This window comes from Leuciscus leuciscus, assembly GCF_965113295.1.
Source record: "Leuciscus leuciscus genome assembly, chromosome: 12".
Taxonomy (NCBI): domain Eukaryota; kingdom Metazoa; phylum Chordata; class Actinopteri; order Cypriniformes; family Leuciscidae; genus Leuciscus; species Leuciscus leuciscus.
The window spans coordinates 12,275,951-12,295,101 of record NC_138736.1 but is presented as its reverse complement, the minus strand read 5'-3'; the positions used below and the strand labels follow the sequence as shown (position 1 = coordinate 12,295,101).

Here is a 19,151-nt window from a genome sequence, read left to right as displayed (position 1 = left end):
GCGAGCGAGCGAGCGAGCGAGCGCATGTGTAGGGGAATAAAATACCTTATTACTGTACTTGCTCTGAGGAATTTGCACTTTATTCAAGTGCTATTGAACTTGAATATTTTACAATTACATTTACAAGGGGAAAACATGTTTTACTCCTTTCACTGTCATTTTGCCTTCTAAATACTCCATAGGTCTTTACTTACTTATTTTTACCCTTCATACACTTTTGCAAATGTAATTTATATTTACAGCAGTAAAATATATCATTTTAATGCTAGATTTAATTGGCTACAAGTTTGGTCGTTCGTCCTTGTGAAATAGAACCATAAAAAAAGTTTTTTCATTAACTGAAATGAAATGAAATAAAAACCTTAAACGTATTGTTCTTCAGCTAGTTGCCAAGGCAGCATTTCTTATTTTTGTTTATTAAGGTACTAAAAATGTTAAATGTAGTCAAATATATATAGACATTAAAAAACTAACAAAATTACTAAAACTTAAAAAAAATATATATATATATATATATATATATATATATATATATATATATATATATATATATATATATATATTAATTCAAAATATGAACAGAATCTACAGCAGTGATTCTCAAACAGGGGGCCCGAGACCCAATATAAACCCTCTGGGGACTGCAGGATGACTTACAATTATTCAAATTAATACTTTATTATTAATCCAATTAATGTTAATAACATTATTAGTAAAAAAAAAAATATATATATGGGTCAGTATATATATATATATATATATATATATATATATATATATATATATATATATATATATATATATATATATAGCATTTTAATATTTTTTTCATTTTTACTTATTGGTTTATTAATATATATATATATATATATATGTAAGGGGTGGTAGTGGCGCAATGGATAAGACACATGCCTTTGGTGTGAGAGACCCGGGTTCGAATCCACTGTGAGACACCAATGTGTCCCTGAGCAAGACACTTAACCCCTAGTTGCTCCAGAGGCGTGCGACCTCTGACATATATAGCAATTGTAAGTCGCTTTGTATAAAAGCGTCAGCTAAATGAATAAATGTAAAAAATGTAAATATATATATATATATATTTTTTTTTAAGCTTTGTCAAATACCAGAAATACTGACGAATATATTTTATGAAGGGGACTTAGAATTGTGTTGGACAGTGGTGGACATTCAAGCAAAAATGCTCAACCACGGAATTATTGACTTAAAATAACGTGTTATTACCATAGTAGTGGAAGATAATAATTGACCGAGTCTCAATAGAGGACGATTTCTCCTATATCCACACGAGGGCGACAAATATGAAATCAATAGATCTCTATGTTCGTGTCACTTGTTTTTCATGTCTGTCTTGCTATTCTGCGAGACACCTAAACCTTATGAATGTTGACTTATCATCAAGCATTATAGGGAGGTATGAAGACATAACGCCGCATAAATGAGGTTCCTTCATAAAAGCCACTGTCTGGTTTTCGGACCCAGCCATTTAAAAAGCACACACCAAAGGCTTCGAATGGATTGTTTAATTCCGTTTCCATGGAAACAGAATCTGGGCGCCGCGTAATTCGAACGTCATTTTGATTGACGGATGAAACACCGCCCAGGAGACGCGAGGACTCAAGTATTCCCACAGATGTCGGCATCGAAACGGCAACAACAAAGTTGAGAGTGAGAAGACGTTCATGGCCAACAGCAGCACCTGAAGACGGTTCTCCGCTTGAAAACCTCGTCATGGATGTGCTGAAATCTGCCAGAAGGGCTTTTATTCGGAGTCCCAGCCTGACCAAACAGTCCTGGAGCTCAGGCAAACACCAAAGTGAGTAACGTTGTTCGCGTCAACAGCGAGACTTTTTGTTTGAGGTGTTTAAACGCGTCACTTGTGTTGTCCATCCGTTAGCATCTGAACTTGATTTGTCAATAGTGTGTAATCAAGTTTAGTAATACAATCAAAACATGCAGTTTGCGTAGTAGTTGTGAATCTTTATTAGTTAGTTTGTGGGTAAAATGTTTATTTTATTTTATTTTTTAAATTGGATCTTCAATATGATCTCAATATTCTGTGCAAAATTTGTTTAATGAACGACACAGACGCATTTCTACAGCTGTCGACGAGATTCACAATCTTCATTCGACACTAGAAGTTTTGGGGTTTATTAACGTTAGTGGTTGACCTTGTCTCAAAACCTGTTGAGCTACCTATCTATACAGCTGTAATGCCCAAATACGCTGTCTAGATTTTGAGAAATGGCTTTTGTCTCCAATACGATTACCATGTTTTTCATTAGCCCTCAGAAACCCATACTTTTATTTTAGCGAGCCACTTTGAAGCATACTTTGTTTGACTTGGGGTGAATATTTGCGGTGCACAATATCACCACTGTAAAACCCCCCAAAAAAGTGGTTAACCAAAAATTAAATTTGTGCCATCATTTACTCACCCTCATGTTGTTCCAAACCTGTACGAGTTTCTTTTTTCTGTTGAACATAAAATAAGATATTTTAAAGAATGTTGTTAACCAGACAGGCACCCATTAACTCCCATAGTATTTTTTTTTTCCTACTATGGGAGTCAATGCTGTCTGGTTACTACATTCTTTAAAATATCATCTTTTGTGTTCAACAGAAGAATAAAACTAATACATGTTTGGAACAACTTGAGGGTGAGTAAATAAATGATGACAATTTTCATTTTTGGGTGAACTTACTTTCCCTTAATAATTCACTATGCAAGGACATACTCTCTTAGACCAGGAGGCTGGAATGTGGATGTTCATCTCAGAGCAGCCTTCCGACACTTTGTAAAGATCCGGAGATTTCTCTACACCTCACTGACCTCCTGTTATACATAATGAAAAAGCACAGTGCAGTGGCTTTGACCTTTATAAATTTTCCAGCCCCAAAAAAATGAATTTTGAGTGTGTTCTTCTCAGAGCGCTCCTCTGACTGTCGTTAAAGTTTAATTAGGATACATTGAAAATCATTTGTAATATTAATCTGTGTGGCTTCATTGTGTGAATAAAACACTAATGTTAACCTTAAAAGGCAGGGTAGGTGATTTGTTCCAGAATGTTTTTTGTTATGCTGGTTGAAAGTCTCTTCACATCTAATAGTAAACTAAGTTAAGAGTATATATTATATATATATATATATATATATATATATATATATATATATATATATATATATATATATAATCATCTGTGGAAGGCGTAGGGCCATAAAATGTTCGTCCAATCATTGCATTTGGTCCGGTATTCAATTATAATGGAAATCTTTTGTAACATTTAAATGTCTTTTAGTGTCACTTTTGATCAATTAATTGCATCCTTGCTAAATAAAAGTATTACTGACCCAAACTTTTTGAATTGTTGTGTATTTAGGTTGATATTTTTGAGACATAAAATGACTGAACATGTGTTAAGGAAAAAAAAAAACAAGGTCATAGACTCAAAGGTCAAGTACTTAAAATACTTAAATTTGCTAAATATAATCCAAAACACTGAGCAATGGTGTGAGTAAGTAAACAGTGACTTAGTTGTGTGACTTTATAAAGCTGTGGCACTCGAAATGGCCATTTGTTTGTTGCTGTGAGTCAGAATTGTTCCTGCAGTTAGGGAAAAATAACAGTCATTTACTTGATTTAAACAGGTGTCGCAGTTTTGATACAGTGTGTTTTTGAGGGTTAATTAACAAGTGACCTTATATGAGAAGTTGCCAACAACGGTTTTGTGAAATAAACAATGCAAAGCCAGATTTTTGTCTGCATCTGAAATTATTTTCTTTCTCTTTGGCATCCATCCTGGACTACAAGTATGTACTTGTTTGCTGGAATATCCAAAACATTCTAAAGCACGTTTGTTTCAACAAAGAAAGTCTTTTTCAAAGTTGCTGTGGACAATCTCAGAAACTAAGCTGATGAACTGGGCTGGCTACGTCTTAACAAGTGCAACTTTTTTTTTTAATTGTCTTCCTTTAGTGGGATTAGAAAGTTTGCTGTGCATTTTCATTTCCCCTTTAATTCTGTCTTGACTCCACAAAAGCAGCTCTGTTTGTTTGCTGAGAGCTGCTTATCTTCATGACCTGGAATGCAAGAAGTCTGCAAGTACACGCTTATGATTGTGTTTGGTCACAATTCAGTCACAGTGAAAGGCTCAGGCTTTGCCAGAATGGTAAAAGTTTCCAACATCAGCAAGTTGCCAGTGTTTATAGGTTGTTCTTTCAACGGCTGAGTGATGGAGAATAAGACGCATTTGTGTGTTTAACATTCTTTTGTTGATCTTCTGACCTACTTTTAGCTCCAATACAGACTTCACCTCATTTCCTCCCTTTTTGTTGGAATCCAAACAAAGATCTTTTTTGTTTTTATTTGACTTTGTTGCGCTTGTACATTTTGCTAGTTGGTTATGTTCCCTCTTTAAACAAGTGGTTTTAATCTTGTGGGTCACAATCTAAAAATGGGTCACCGTCTCACAGATAGGGTTGAGGTTAGAAGTCTAGTTTGAAGCACGTCACCAGTCACGTGCGTAAATTTATTAAAATTTTGATTTATACATCATCTGAAAGCTGAATAAATAAGCTTTTCATTGATGTATGGTTTGTTAGGATAGGACAATATTTGGCCGAGATACAATTATTGAAAATCTGGAATCTGAGGGTGCAAAAAAATCGAAACATTGAGAAAATCTCCTTTAAAGTTGTCCATTTATGTACGTGATTGTGCTGCATTCACTCACAAAATTAAATGTTTTATATATTTACAGTAGGAAAATTTTTAAAATATCTCCATGGAACATGATCTTTACTTGATATCCTAATGATTTTTGGCATAAAAGAAAAATCGATAATTTTGACCACCCATACAATGTATTGTTGGCTATTGCACACACAAATATACCTGTGCGACTTATGACTGGTTTTGTGATCCAGGGTCACAAATGCAGATGATCAAATAAAAGTAGCCATATAATTATATGCACAGTTAGGATAGCAAAATGAATGGTCTTATCAACTTTTAAAGGGTAGATTTCCGAATGATTCACCTTATTATAGTTTATAATTACTTTCCTTCCTCTTGAACTTCTCATTCAGCTATCTCCTATGATCATTTCTCATCAGAGTGATCAAAAATGTCCTTCCTGCTGCTCCAAAGTCATGTGCCTCAACAGAGAAAGTGCACAGCTTGCAGCAAACATCGCTGCATTGTAATGGAGAAACCCATCTATGAGAAGTTTTTATGGTGTTTTATAGTGGTGAGATTTATCGCCCCGTGCCTCTGGATCTTTGGTGTTCGTCGGTGCCCTGCACATACTAAAAAGGGAGGCAGAGCGTGAGGGAGACGTCCAGCAGCTGTTGAGGCTTTTCCAGGCAGTCCATTTGATAAAAGCATTAGATATTAACCTTTCATGTTTCATGAGGAGTCGTGTGGAAGTAGAAGCATGAGTTCAGGCTTGTTATTAGGGAGCCTTAATTTTTAAATGTGCTTTTTTTATTTTATTTAGTTTTTTCACAAAGCCATCATTATCCCAGCGAAGTTTGATATGGTCAGTTTAGTTGTTTGCAATTCACACTAGAAGAATAAATATGATAAATCTGTCATCTCAATGTTCTCATGATAAACATGTTCCTATCACTTGGGTCATCTACTTTTATCTCCATTTGTCTCTTTAAGCAAGAATGATATCCTGTTTCTTAAGAGTGCTGTTTATTTGTCCATTTTGAAAAATAAGCAAAGGACATTCTTTCCTCTCTATCTGACTGAGATTGAAATAACTCCCAACCTTGCCATGACTTCTAGTCAGAAAAAAATAAAAAAACCCACACAATTTTGCACCGTAATCATATCTGGCCTAAAAAGCCAGTTCAGTTTTTGGAGCTTGGAGACAACCAGTGGTTTGGGTCGCTCCACCCTTGGATGTTTCTCCAGGAACATGGTTAAGACAAAGTAGTGTTTCCCCCCTGTGATTAAGGGCTCTTGGGTGTGTCACTAATCAGTATGTCACTAGAGCTGTATTATTACGCCCTTTTCCATTTCTCCATGTCTATGAATTACCCTGGTTTTTATGCTGGGGTTGTAGGGCATCATCAATAATTTCAGCATGATATGTTATTTCAGGAGCTGTGGGCAAAGTAATGATATAGATAGACACTATTGTGTCTTTAAATCGTTTGTCAGCCTTTCAGTTTCATTGTAATGGTTCGATCATCCTTGGTGTGGCTGGTTTTGTTTATAAGTGAAATGCCACATTAGAGCTTTAAATTTTGCCCTTGTCATGACATTCTTCAGTCATCTTTGTTTTCTGTTAGCTGTACGCAGTAATTAACAATAACTTTCTGAGACTATGATTCACTGTTTCCTGTGATTGTGATTCCTGTAAATATATGTATGATTCGTTGAATGGGTCATACGCCTGCTTAATGGTTAAGTGTTTATGAGGTCTAGCAGACCAGTGGCTTGTTCAGACCAAAGTAAATGAGATACAGGAATGGCCTTTTCCTTACTTCAATATAAATATAATGCTATTTAATATGTTTTATATATAACATATAGCCTAGGTGGATTATACAATTTATTAGGAACATGTAGAAAAATAACACAATAAGGTGAACTTTGTGGGACTTGAATACCTGTGTTGAACAAATCTGACTAAATGAAAAATGTCTTGTCTGTTTTGTCTTGGTGCCTTTGTGTTGTAATTCCTATAATTTATCTATGGGGATTTTCTGAATTTTAAAATGTTATAGCTCCACTGCCAAAAGCGATTAGGTGAGTCACAGGTAGTGTTACTTGAGTTCTTTCAGCAGAAATAATGAGCGTTTATTTGTGTGCATCTGCGTTAATGGATAGTCGAAACAGCTTAATGTGTGTTGTAATCATATTAGGAATTTATGCAGATTGTGATTGTGAAGGCAGGAGTGTTGGAGTTTCACAGGTGCTGTAATCACATTTACATTTTATAGATTAACATTTTTTTTTTCTTGGCATCAACTAACTGAGTATACAAAACACAAGCTTGAAAGCAAAGAACCAATGCTGCAATTGCAAAATTACAATTTATTGTCTGAAAATACCACTACTAAACTAATACAATACATTTGCATTTATATTAGTCAACCTAACTCAATTGTTTTATTCCGGAAGTGTTCAGTAGGGGTTCAAGCTGTGCTTTGTACAGGCCTTGTCAAGTTCTTCCACATTGTTTGATGAGCTGAGAAAATACACTATTCTAAAAACACTGGTTCAAGAAAGACATGTTTAATTTCTTGAACTTTTCATTTCTTTAGAGCTGCCAGGCCTTTGATTGTCTTTGTCTGTTTTCAGTCAGCCCTGGGAATAAAGTTGTACAGAGGCATCCAAAATGTTTTTTTGGCCTGGAATATTTGAGTTTCTCGAGCAAAGGTTGATTCCAACAAATATTTACTCATGCACTGTTTTTTTCTTCTTTAATATTTCATAACTGTTCATGATCTCTGCATCGCAAGTCTCTTGTGTGCACTTTGGTTGAAGTTGTTTACTGTTTACCTGTGCTGACTTGGTTTAACCCACATGTGTAAATGTTTTTGTAGCTATTCAGTGTTGCCTCAAACTCTTCACTCTGTTCATATTTTTCTTCTTCATGCAGAGCTCCCTGAGAATTGGACTGACACAAGAGAGACTCTTCTCGAAGGAATGACCTTTAACCTTCGTCATCTGGGGATGACTCTGGTGGACCAACCCAAAGGCGAGGAGCTCTCAGCTGCTGCTGTCAAGAGGATTGTTGCCACGGTGAGTTCATTTGTCATAGCTTGGATATGAAGATATTAGAATATCTAAAGACCACAATATCATTGTGACAGCCTAGCAACCACATAGCAACACCCTGCCAATCACCCAGAATACCCTAGCAGCTGCATAACAACAACCTAAAATACTTATAACACCTTAGAAACCCCATAGTAATCATACAGAACCGCCTAGAATCAAGTTCTGCACGGACAAGTAAATTGCGTAGACCACGGACAAGCAGCAATATTAAAAATGTTTTCATATTCATTTGTTAGGCCAAAGCCAGTGGGAAGAAACTGCCTAAAGTGGCCCTGAAAGTGTCTCCTCAGGGAATCATCTTGTGCGATATTGTGTCTAACCAGCTGATCGAGAACATTTCCATATACAGGTGACCTCTACACACCTCAGCTCAACTACTTCTCTTACGTTCAACTGCCTGTTAAACATTCACTTGTTGTGTTACTGAACCACATTGGAGTATGAAAGAAGTGGTCTCTGCACGCTTCCTCTTCTCAGAAGTGAGTGTGTCTGACCTACAGTGGAGATGATTTATCCTGCCATCCAGTGTTTTACCATACACACACAAACACACTCACCTCCGAGTTTCTCACTAGAGACATGTGAAATACAACATACTGCAGGAAACCAGCAGTAGTCCCCATAAATCTCATCTTCACAGTTCAGTGTGCTTTTGCTGAGCCTATTTTACACACACACACACACACACACACACACACACACACACACACACACACAATCTTTTCAATTCAATTCGAAAGGCTTTATTGCTGATTTAGTGCTCAATTATTAAATGGTGCTCAATTATTAATCATGGTTCTTATTATTATCAATGTTGAAAACTTTTTGCTGCTAAATATTTTTTAGCCAGGTTAGTTTCATGGTTTCCACAAAAATATTAATCAACAAAAAAAATGTTCAACATTGATAATAAGAAGAAATGTTTCTTGAGCACCAAATCAGCAAATTAGAATGATTTATTAAGTATCATGTGACACTGAAGACTTGAGTAATGATGCTGAAAATTCAGCTTTGCCACCCCAGGAATAAATTGCATTATAAAAATATAAAAATTGGAATAAATTGTTTTAAATGAGTAATATTTCATATTATTATTGTTTTGACTGTATTTGTCATCAAATATTAGACCCAAAAAAACAGTCCTTGAAGTTCCAACGCAGTCTGCGTCTGCTCAATATCCATATCCATATCCATATCCCTGCAACTCATCATCATCTTGTATTTACTCAAACCTGACTGCAAGTCCTTAACGCTGGTCTGTTTTGTGACCCTTTCTCACAGGATATCATACTGCACAGCTGACAAGATGCATGACAAAGTGTTTGCTTTCATCTCCCAGAACCAACAGAACGAGACGCTGGAGTGCCACGCGTTCCTCTGTGCCAAACGGAAAGTGGTGAGTGTTTGATGCTTTCCTTATGAAAGCTGTGAATCTTTCCATCAACACAAAGACTTCTGACTGGAACAAAAGGAGTCAAACTAAGCATGAAGAAGGAGGACAGGTTTTCAGAATGGCTGACTAGATTGCTTTCTCTCTGTTGGAAGGACATGCTGTTCTTCTCAGCATAGCACAATGATCCAAAAACATGTTAGCGTGCCTGTTGAGGCTACATGGTGAGGTTTAGATGCAAAAGCTTTTCCTACTTGGGCAACATTTGAAGGCACTGCATGTGAAGGCTGATCAGAAAGCTGGGAGATTTCAGAGATGCATTGATTTGCATTGATTGTTTTTATTCTTCAGAGAAAGTATTCTTCCAGAATGCACTGTGACACACTTGGTAAAACAGTTCTTCCAAGACTTCATACAATTCAAGAAAAGTGATAACTATAAATCTTTCATTCAATACTGAAAAGTATAAAAAAAAAAAATTGACTATTTTACCCAGTATTTCTTTGTATTCCAACAAAATTAAAGCTTGACGATTTGAATGGTCTTCCTCAACATCCCATAATATTCCCACCTGACGTAGGTAAATATTTTTAATTGGAAACATTTTATCTGAATCCCTAGAATCTTCCCAGGCCTACTGACCTTGACTAAAGAAAGAGGCATTATTCACAAGTTGTTTTCTCGCAACATTTGCAGATTATAACATGAAACATTAGAGAGAGACAAACAAGAGATAAAAGGGGCAATTTATTCTTCTACGAGTCTTCTACCAAGAGTGTGATGGAAGAAGGGGGCCTGTGCTCTTTAGTTATCTGAAGTATTGCATTTGAGTTACTCAGATAACTTTACAACATCTCCATACTTAACAAAATCTAACCCTTAAATGTATGCCATAACCTCCGTTGGGCAGCGACCGGCTTGAAACCTTCAGTCCGCCCCCTTACATTCTTAAACCATTAACACTCTCTAGAAGCATCATATATTGAGTAACAATAAGGTATAGTGTCTGTTTTCAATACATGCAATAAAAATATTGATGTACAGACACGTACACATTATCTATGTCAAAAAGATACAAAGTTATGTAAGAAAAACTCCTGTAGATTAACTAAATGAATCCTGTGTAAGCAGTGCTATTGATTGAATACACATAGAAAAATAATATTCTCTTACAATGATCTAAAACTCCCTTCAGTTTGCAGACCACTGACATTGAAACGCCTTGCTTATATGTTGGATCTGTCCATTTGTTCTCTCCAATGTATATATTATGGAGACCGATCTCATGAAAGTGCGTATCTATAGCACGAATGATAATATCTCGTATCATTTATACACCAAAACGAGTTTTAGCGTAAATATGGTACGCAGTTTTCGCGTGTATATGATACGCACTTTATGGCGTGTAATATGCACGCCCTCCTCACCCCTAATCCTACCCAAGGGGTTTGCAGTGCGTATCATTGGAACGCTAAAACTCGTTTTGGCGTATAAATTATACGAGAATTATCATTCGTGCTATAGATACGCACTTTCATGAGATTGTGTTGATATTCTGTCTGTCTGATTGAGTCACTGTTGTCCTGTTGTGTTCCCTCAGGCCCAGGCGGTCACGCTCACGGTGGCTCAGGCCTTCAGAGTGGCCTTCGAGTTCTGGGAGGTTGCCAAAGAAGGTACAGAGTTTCATATCTCTCCTCAAAACAATATGGAACTCATGTATAACTGCAGAGAATCATATGCCACAAGTGGAAAATAATTTGTCACTTCATGTTTTGAAGGATTTGCAGATTTTGCACTCTTGATAGGGTCTTCAAGGGCATTGATGCTGTTGTGATTGATAATGGCAGTCAGAACATTGCTCTGTTGCCTTTTCTTGTTGTAGAAAAGATGGATGCACACAAAATGATGTACTTTTTTTGTATTTGGAAAACAGGAGCCAGTTAATGCATCACCTTCCAAAAAAATCCTTGCATATTTTGTACTTGTCACACAATCTTAGAAACTTGGTTTAGTAAGAATGCATAGAACTTGGAACCCAGTGCTCAGTGAAAGCACCAAGAAAAGTCATTTATTTGTTTGAATTTATATGAACTTATTTTGTTTGTTAAAGCAGTATTAGTCATGATGTACTGTTGCTCTCCTTTCAGAGAGAGAGCATGGTGTGAAATGGGATTCAGCTGGAGAAACGTCCCACAGTTCACAGTCAGAGGGATCGGTCAGCCTGACCAGCCTGAAAGGAGGAGGTACTGACTCCTTAAACTCTCTTTGCCTCCTTTTGTGAGAAACTATCCCTTTTACACTTCAACATTAATGGTCTGTTTTGTTTGTTTTAGCTGTAGCTGCAGAGAACCTGTTGGACATCGAGGTTTACTCATCTGCTGTGGAAAATGTGGACAACCCCACCGAACCCAACAACAACAGCACCACCCAATGGGTAAGATCTTGTCCACTTATAAATGTGTTTTTCTCTCATGAGTGACTGCCGACCATTATCTTTACTTGTCGTCTTAAAATCCGAATATCATTTTCTCCTCTTTTTAGGAGACTGATGATGGTCTGGAAGAGGCTTTTTCAAGGTATGAGGCACCCAGAGATGTTCTTATCTCCTCTTTCAAGCTTCTGTTTTGTCTGAATCTCCTTTCTGTCTCTCTTCAGTGAGGGACAGGAAGGACGGATCCTTGAGAAGGGAGCTGCATGTAAAAAGCATTCTGATAACCTCTTGCACATCAAAACGATCTCCAACTACAATCGCTCTGTGTTCTTAAAGATTGTTGGAACCATTTGAAATGTTCCTTTCGTTTGCTCCGCATAACTTCTTGGGCTTTGATTAATCATCCAGAGCAATTGAGCAAAGGCAGTTTTCCCATACTGAGCTCTCATGGGACAGATTGTCTCATTTTATTTGTTTATTCTCCACAGAACCAAGCTATACCAGTAGTTTGGCAGGGTATAATTGTTGACCCTGCAAATGTAGAGTTGGCCTTCAATGATTTATTTCTGATGGCATATAGATGACAAACCTGACCTGAATATTTGTGCTTTATGAGTACAAACTCTTCCATTTTCAGACAGGCTGAACATGGAATGCTTGGATGTTTATTTAACAACTTTTTCTAGATATATATTTTATCTTTTCTTTTTTTCATGTCTACTTTTGTCAGACTTGTATTGCAATGCATAATTAAGACTTTATTTAAATAAGAAAATACTTTAATGTACTGTTTATAATACATGTTTATAATAATGATAATATTATTAATAATAATAATAATACAAATAATAATATATTATGTTTGTAGAACTGATTGCATGAATTAGAATAAAATACATGTGTATATAATGCATGTAAATAACAAAGATGATGATGATAGTACTACTACTACTACTACTACTACTACTACTACTAATAGGGACTATGCTAATAAAAAAAATTTATTTAATACATCTGTGTATATAGTAATTTATTATAATTATTGTTATACACGCATTATATAAATTAATTTTATTTACATAATCCCTATTATTATGTAAATAAAATACATGTGTATAATAATTATAATAATATATTCATATTGTTAATATTTATTGTTATTATATACACATGTATTATATACATTTATTTTATTTACATATTCCTTATGTTTGTAGAACTGGGCACATACATTTTAGTTTGAAAAGGAACTGAGAATAAATTAAATTTATATAATGTATATAATACATTTGCATATTACAATAATAATAATATTAGCAGTTTATTTTTTTATAATTATATAATTTATCAATTTTTTTTATATATTTAGTCAAATCTTGCATCAAGAGGAAGTTGTGTTGACTGAGGAATATTAATCAGTTTAATTGAAGATGTGAGCTTCTATATTGAGTAGCATCATGTTCAGGGTTGAAGCAGCTAATACTGTATTAAGCCTCTCGTGTCTTCTAAAAAATGAACGTCGAGATTAATCAAATTCAGCTAAGTTCTCTGATTAATGCATTGCCACCTTCATCAAAATAGAATTAGGAACCGAGAAACATCCTGTAGCTCTCAAGCCCTTGATTGTTGTGCTCTCTCTTTGTTCCTAGCTGCAGTTTGGATAGCTATGAGTACTCTCCAGGTAACAAGTCCAGGTCAATTCCTGTACCTAACGTCCACCCAAGCCATATCTGTCAGTCTGTAACATCATTCCCCTCCCCTGTTGTCTTCCAGAACCCTGTCAACTTTCACTGATCAACTCAACTAAATTAGCGCCCTGGCCTGGTACTGACCTAACAGACTGATCTAATTGTGAATTTGACGGCAGGGTTCTGCAATGATCCATATTTAAATGCAATTTGCAGGACAGATTTGATGTTTTTTATTTTATTTTTGTTTCAGTTTGTCTTTTTCATCCTGTTTGTTTTGATCCCTGAACATTACATTGATGTATTGCATGGCTTCTAACCTTACAAATGAGACCATACCAGTTGTTAGCATAGTAAATAACATAGTTATCAACCAAACGTGGCTTTTAATAAAACCTTAGGCACATGTGGGCAATTTCAGCATTATGGATGTGACCAAATCGGGTTTTATTTATTTTTTCCATGGTAAGGTTGACATTTGCATGGAATTGCCCATATGTTAATCAAATCTGCTGATGTACTGTACATTTGCATCACTGTAGAGTTTCAGTTTTTTTCAGTTTGCCTTCTCCTGTCTCTTTCCCCATAGACTCGCTGAGTCTCGTACTAACCCCCAGGTCCTGGACATTGGGGTGATGCCTCAGGACTGGAACTCTGAGACCGAATGGGACAAGACCAATGGAAACACACCAAACGCCGATGAGCTCTCCAGCCTCTGAGCACAGATAGGTATGTGGGAGAAAGAAGGTCCGGGAAACTCATGCAGGAATCTGCGTTCAGTTGAGATGTTGGCGCACTGGTCCTTCTCATCCCGATCATCTGGTCCATCACACCAAAGCAATAGCAGACGAGTCTATTTTTGCAACAAAAAAAAGCCGATATCTTACCTGAGTTTACATGCTTTATTTTTATCAATTGAATTGTATACAGAATAATGTATGTAGATACCAGAGTCAGTATTATTTTCATGTTAGAAAAGAAATGTGTATCATATGACATATAACATCATGCCTCTCCGGGTGCACTGTAGAGTTACTTTAAAGTCTAACTCTGTAGTTTGCTGCTTTGAAATTAATTTATCACCATAATGCTCTTCATTAATGATGAAACAGAAATCAGCGTTAAATTCACAGTACAGCATGTCATCAATGTCTTTTGAGGCCTTTGAGTCATATTTCAGTATTTACATGTGTATATTTTTTTTATTTAATCAGGATTGTATGATTGTTATAACACCCCAAGGGGACATTTAATATTTCTCTAAAAAGTCTAATAAAACTGTTAATATTATGTTATAATTTATGTTGTTTAATGTTTTTCATTAGTCTTATGGGTATTTCATTATTATTTCATTATCTCATTATTATAATTTATTAATTTGTGATTATCTATAACATTTTATAATTATAAAGTTATATTTGGTCCTATAAAATTACATATTTTGTTTTATTCTCCTTTTTTCTACCGTTTTTAGTCACCAGAAGAGGGCAGCATTGCCTTCTAGATTTCTCTGGCTTTTCATCTCCCTTTTAGTCCTTTGTGTGTTTATGCATTAGGTGGATTTTGCACATTTTCTATATTTGTCCCAGATGGCACAAAATGCACTCGACACATGTGGAGCACCTGCAGCAGTGTCTGTTTGAAACGCCTCTGGAGAGATGTGCCATCTTTACTTTACCGAAACACAATCAGCGTGAGAAATCCCTGTACTCCTCATGTATGACAGTTATTATGGCCTAGATAGCAATAAATTGGATAGAGGTTTTACAAAAACCTCAGACCTGTAAATCATATCCCAAGAAAGTCTTACTGAGAGCTCTCTGGGTATCAATTCGATATAGTATAGCCTATAATATTGTCATTTTCTGTAAACCATAAGAAAGCTTTTCTTAAGTAGGCCTACATGTGATTTTGTTTGTCATAATGGATAGTTTGACCTATAAAAATGGAAAGATATTGGTTTTCCTGTACATTTTGCTTCCGCTTATAGAATCGAACCCAGCCGGTTTACTTGTTTATGGTTGTGTGTGTTTGTTGCACACATGTGTGGAGTCAGGTGTGCATGTGGGTTGAAGCGTGTGACGCAAAGTGCTCCAGAGAACCCTTGACGCACATACACACACACACTCCAACAAAAACGTGTCTAAAAAACGTGTGGGAGGCTCAGAGCTTCAAAAAGCCGGCTCGCCTCTTGTTGTTCTCCCCTCACGCATGCTGTGTTCTCTCCCCTGAGGACTTTCCCTCAAACTTCATTTGCATTCATTCTCTAACGGACCCTCGAAATGATGTGAAATGTTCATATATGATGCAGTTCTCTCTTTTTCTGTCTCTTGTCTATATATAGGTGAAATGCCATCGATTTTGCCAAGGTCTCTAGTTTACATTTACATTTACATTTATTCATTTAGCTGACGCTTTTATACAAAGCGACTTACAATTGCTATATATGTCAGAGGTCGCACGCCTCTGGAGCAACTAGGGGTTAAGTGTCTTGCTCAGGGACACATTGGTGTCTCACAGTGGATTCGAACCCGGGTCTCTCACACCAAAGGCATGTGTCTTATCCATTGCGCCACCACCACCACTCTAGTTCAGAACAGATGAAGCTCACGCTTTACAGCCTGTAAAAATAGATTAAACCAAAAGGGCAAAAAGTCCGGAGCGCACATGCATCTGTATTCACTGGACCGCTGGTGGGATTTTGCTTACACTAAAACACACCAAGGTTGAACAAGATGGATGGGTTTGATCACAGTGAGCCAGTTGAGAATGTGCGGCCCATTACGTTTTACTTTATTTTTTACCTTAGAAGCCATCTTTTATAATTCACTGCTCAATTCCTCAGTGATTTCGATCTAACTGCTATCCTTTGTGTACATTTGACCCAGATGAATAGCTCTGATCTGAAAGGTTCCTTTTGAAGGTTTTTAATTTACACCGTGTGGATATTTCTTTCCGTTCATCTAGTTTTCTGTAGTGCTGTATTAGCTGGGGTGCATAGTGAATTTGTTTCAATTACCATAAAACTTCATTTTTTTAAAACGCAGTTAAGTGTTATTACTTCATTAGTCAGTGATGTCTTAAATACAGCCTGTCATCGGAAGAAACCGTTTGGAGGAAGTCCATAATTAAACAATCAAGATTTGATCCGACAACTTAAGGAGAACTGACTTCATACATTGGCTGCATCCGAAATCGCATACTTCCTTACTATATAGTATGCAAAAACAGTATGCGACTAAAGAAATAGCTTATGTCTGAACATACAGTACTCATGTGCGAGTCCCAGTTCGCCTATATTCTACGCCCTAAAAGTATGTGCTCTTTTTGTGAAGGAAAAAGTACTTTTGTACCATAATAGAGTAGACTAGCTTTGGGACATATTCTCATGTCATAAAATTGCATGGAGAACTCTCCTCATAATTTTGCATAATGATGCAATTAAAAGTTAATGGCCAAACAGATCTTCATAAAAGTTTTATTTAGTCATTTATCAGGTTAAATGTTGATTATTCACTTAAACCCCTCACATCTAAACCTCTCAACTTAACTGTCAGTCTGCCTTGTTTGTAGTTTTTAACAGTTTTTATTAGTTTAGTATTTATAGGCTTCTAAGGTGTGTGTGCATGCCAGTGGAATAAATGTAAAGAACTTAAAATATAACTCTTTCTAGTAAATAAATTCTTTGCTAAAAATAAAAATGTAACACAATATACAATTGAAATTTGAAAAGTAAAATAAATACAAATTTAGCAAATGAAAAACAGGAAAACCATTGTAAAGAAACCTAATTAATTAAAATATAAATAACTATTTCTTGCTAATATAAAAATACATTGTCCAAAAAATTAAACTTTTGAGAATTCATTTTAAAAACTTCAACTTTCATTAAAAAAAGAAAGAAAATAGTTTTGTGGTAATATAACCACTGCTAATAATTAAAAAAAAAAATCTCAATTGATAATGGGGGAAAAAATCCTTATTTTTCAGCTCGGAAGTGACAAACTATTTACTGAAAATATGACGAATAATAAATTATATAGAGCAGTGAGTTGCCAAATGTACAGTAATGGGTCTCTAAAGATGAAGAAAAGAAAAAGAATCAGACACTTAATTGAAAATACATGATCCTTTATTTTTTGTGGTTGTACATAATTAGACATTTATCTATTTTATGCCCATATAAATTGTATAATTCTGTGTAGAACAGCAGAAACATGCTAGCCCTCATGAAGCATTGTTCAAGAACAACAGTTAACAGACTCGATGGATTACATAAAACATTCCTTCTGTTTTGAAATCCATGCGTTATAGTAAATATGTGGAACGAATGTTCTCGTCAAGTTCATTATGCACCACTTTAACTCCAGCTGTCACGTCTACTGACTTCATCTTGCTCATTTTGGGTTCTTTAAGGCATGATCTCGCTGCTTTGCCTTCAGTAGACCTCCAGGAGGCTTTACTGGAAACGCTACGTTGCCACAACACAGAACTATGTACAAGAAATGCTAATTCGAAACGCTCTTAATGTAGCATAATCTTAACCTCGACACCTTATTTTAACCTTAAGTTATCATATGTGACTGTATGCTGTGGACTGAGTGAAGTGATGAAATCTGAGCATGATTTCACATAGACTGTCAATACACATGTCCATACACAGGCCAATGCATTGATTCACAAAAGCTTAACATAAGCATAAACATACCGTATCACTTGTACCCAAGGCTTTTTGTTCCTCATCATGGCAGCGCTAAATGACAGGCTGATAGAAATAGTAACTAACGTGGGGCCTATTTTTGTTTCTGATTTTAAACAGGGATTGAACTTTTTATGATGAACTATTTATTCTCAGTCTTCAAAGACGCTTGTGATGCTTCATATGTAAATTAGAGATTGTTCACCCAAAAATGATGAAAAAAATATGGCTTTCATTCTTATGCGAAACACAAATATTTGAAAAAGCTAAATATTATATGTCTTATTTCTTTTTGATTTTGAGGTAAAATATGACTCCGGCATGTTCTTGAATAGGTTTTATTAGTTATATTAGTAGGGAGAAAGTCCCCAAAATATATTGTCTGTGTTCTGCAGAAAAAAAGGAAGCCATTTGAGAAAATTATGACAAAAGTTTCATTTTGGGGGTGAAATTTCCCTTGAAGACATTTGCTACAACTTTTGCTCCCTTTGTACCCAAGAGTTTATGAATCGAATGGATGGTTTTAATAAACTTGTAAACTTCAAAAATATACTTATTTTATATCTGTCAGCTAGTAAATCCTGACAGGTATGATAATCTTAAACTTTCTACTCCACAATGAGAGAAAAATATCAAGCTATTTTTAGCTGGTTATTGAATATATTTGGTTCTTAAAGGGATAGTTCACCCAAAAATGAAAAATTAGTTCATTAATTAACACTCTCATGCTGTTTCAAACCCATATAACATTCTTTCTTGTGTAGAAAAACAACAACAACAAAAAGAAAGAAAAGAGAAATCTAGCAGAATATCCAAGCTGCTCGTTTCCATAGTCTTTGGTCCCCATTCACTTTAATTATATTGAAAAGGCAGTTTGGGCATTCTGATGAATATTTATTTTTATGTTTGACGAATATGGGTTTGGAACTAAATAAATGATGGCATAATTTGAACTATCCCCTTGAAAGTACATGTCAAGCATTTCAGATTAGTTGAGCTATTTGTGACACAGTTTGTGTGTTTTAGTCGACGTCATGAGACGAGCATCAGAAGCCCGTCCAGCTTTTCTAACTAATGACACAAGCACAGGAGCACAAAATGTGATTACATTTCCTAAATCTCTC

General features: G+C 35.7%; 1 protein-coding gene across 1 annotated transcript; it reads left to right on the top strand.

The window, feature by feature from the left end:
* Positions 1 to 1,609: 1,609 nt before the first annotated feature.
* On the top strand, positions 1,610 to 14,626 carry ldlrap1a (low density lipoprotein receptor adaptor protein 1a). The gene is made up of 9 exons (XM_082185319.1): positions 1,610 to 1,834; positions 7,638 to 7,780; positions 8,056 to 8,168; positions 9,101 to 9,215; positions 10,810 to 10,882; positions 11,357 to 11,452; positions 11,543 to 11,643; positions 11,751 to 11,785; positions 13,918 to 14,626. The coding sequence occupies exons 1-9, from the start codon at positions 1,750 to 1,752 to the stop codon at positions 14,045 to 14,047; spliced, it is 891 nt and encodes a 296-aa protein (XP_082041445.1). The 5' UTR covers positions 1,610 to 1,749; the 3' UTR covers positions 14,048 to 14,626.
* The last annotated feature ends 4,525 nt before the right edge of the window (positions 14,627 to 19,151 follow it).

Bases quoted from the DNA above. Each gene is read 5' to 3' on its own strand.
- ldlrap1a (XM_082185319.1), top strand. From the start codon at position 1,750: ATGGATGTGCTGAAATCTGCCAGAAGGGCTTTTATTCGGAGTCCCAGC. The intron at 9,216-10,809 runs GTGAGTGTTTGA...GTGTTCCCTCAG, and splicing joins TCTGTGCCAAACGGAAAGTG to GCCCAGGCGGTCACGCTCAC. The intron at 11,644-11,750 runs GTAAGATCTTGT...TCCTCTTTTTAG, and splicing joins ACAACAGCACCACCCAATGG to GAGACTGATGATGGTCTGGA.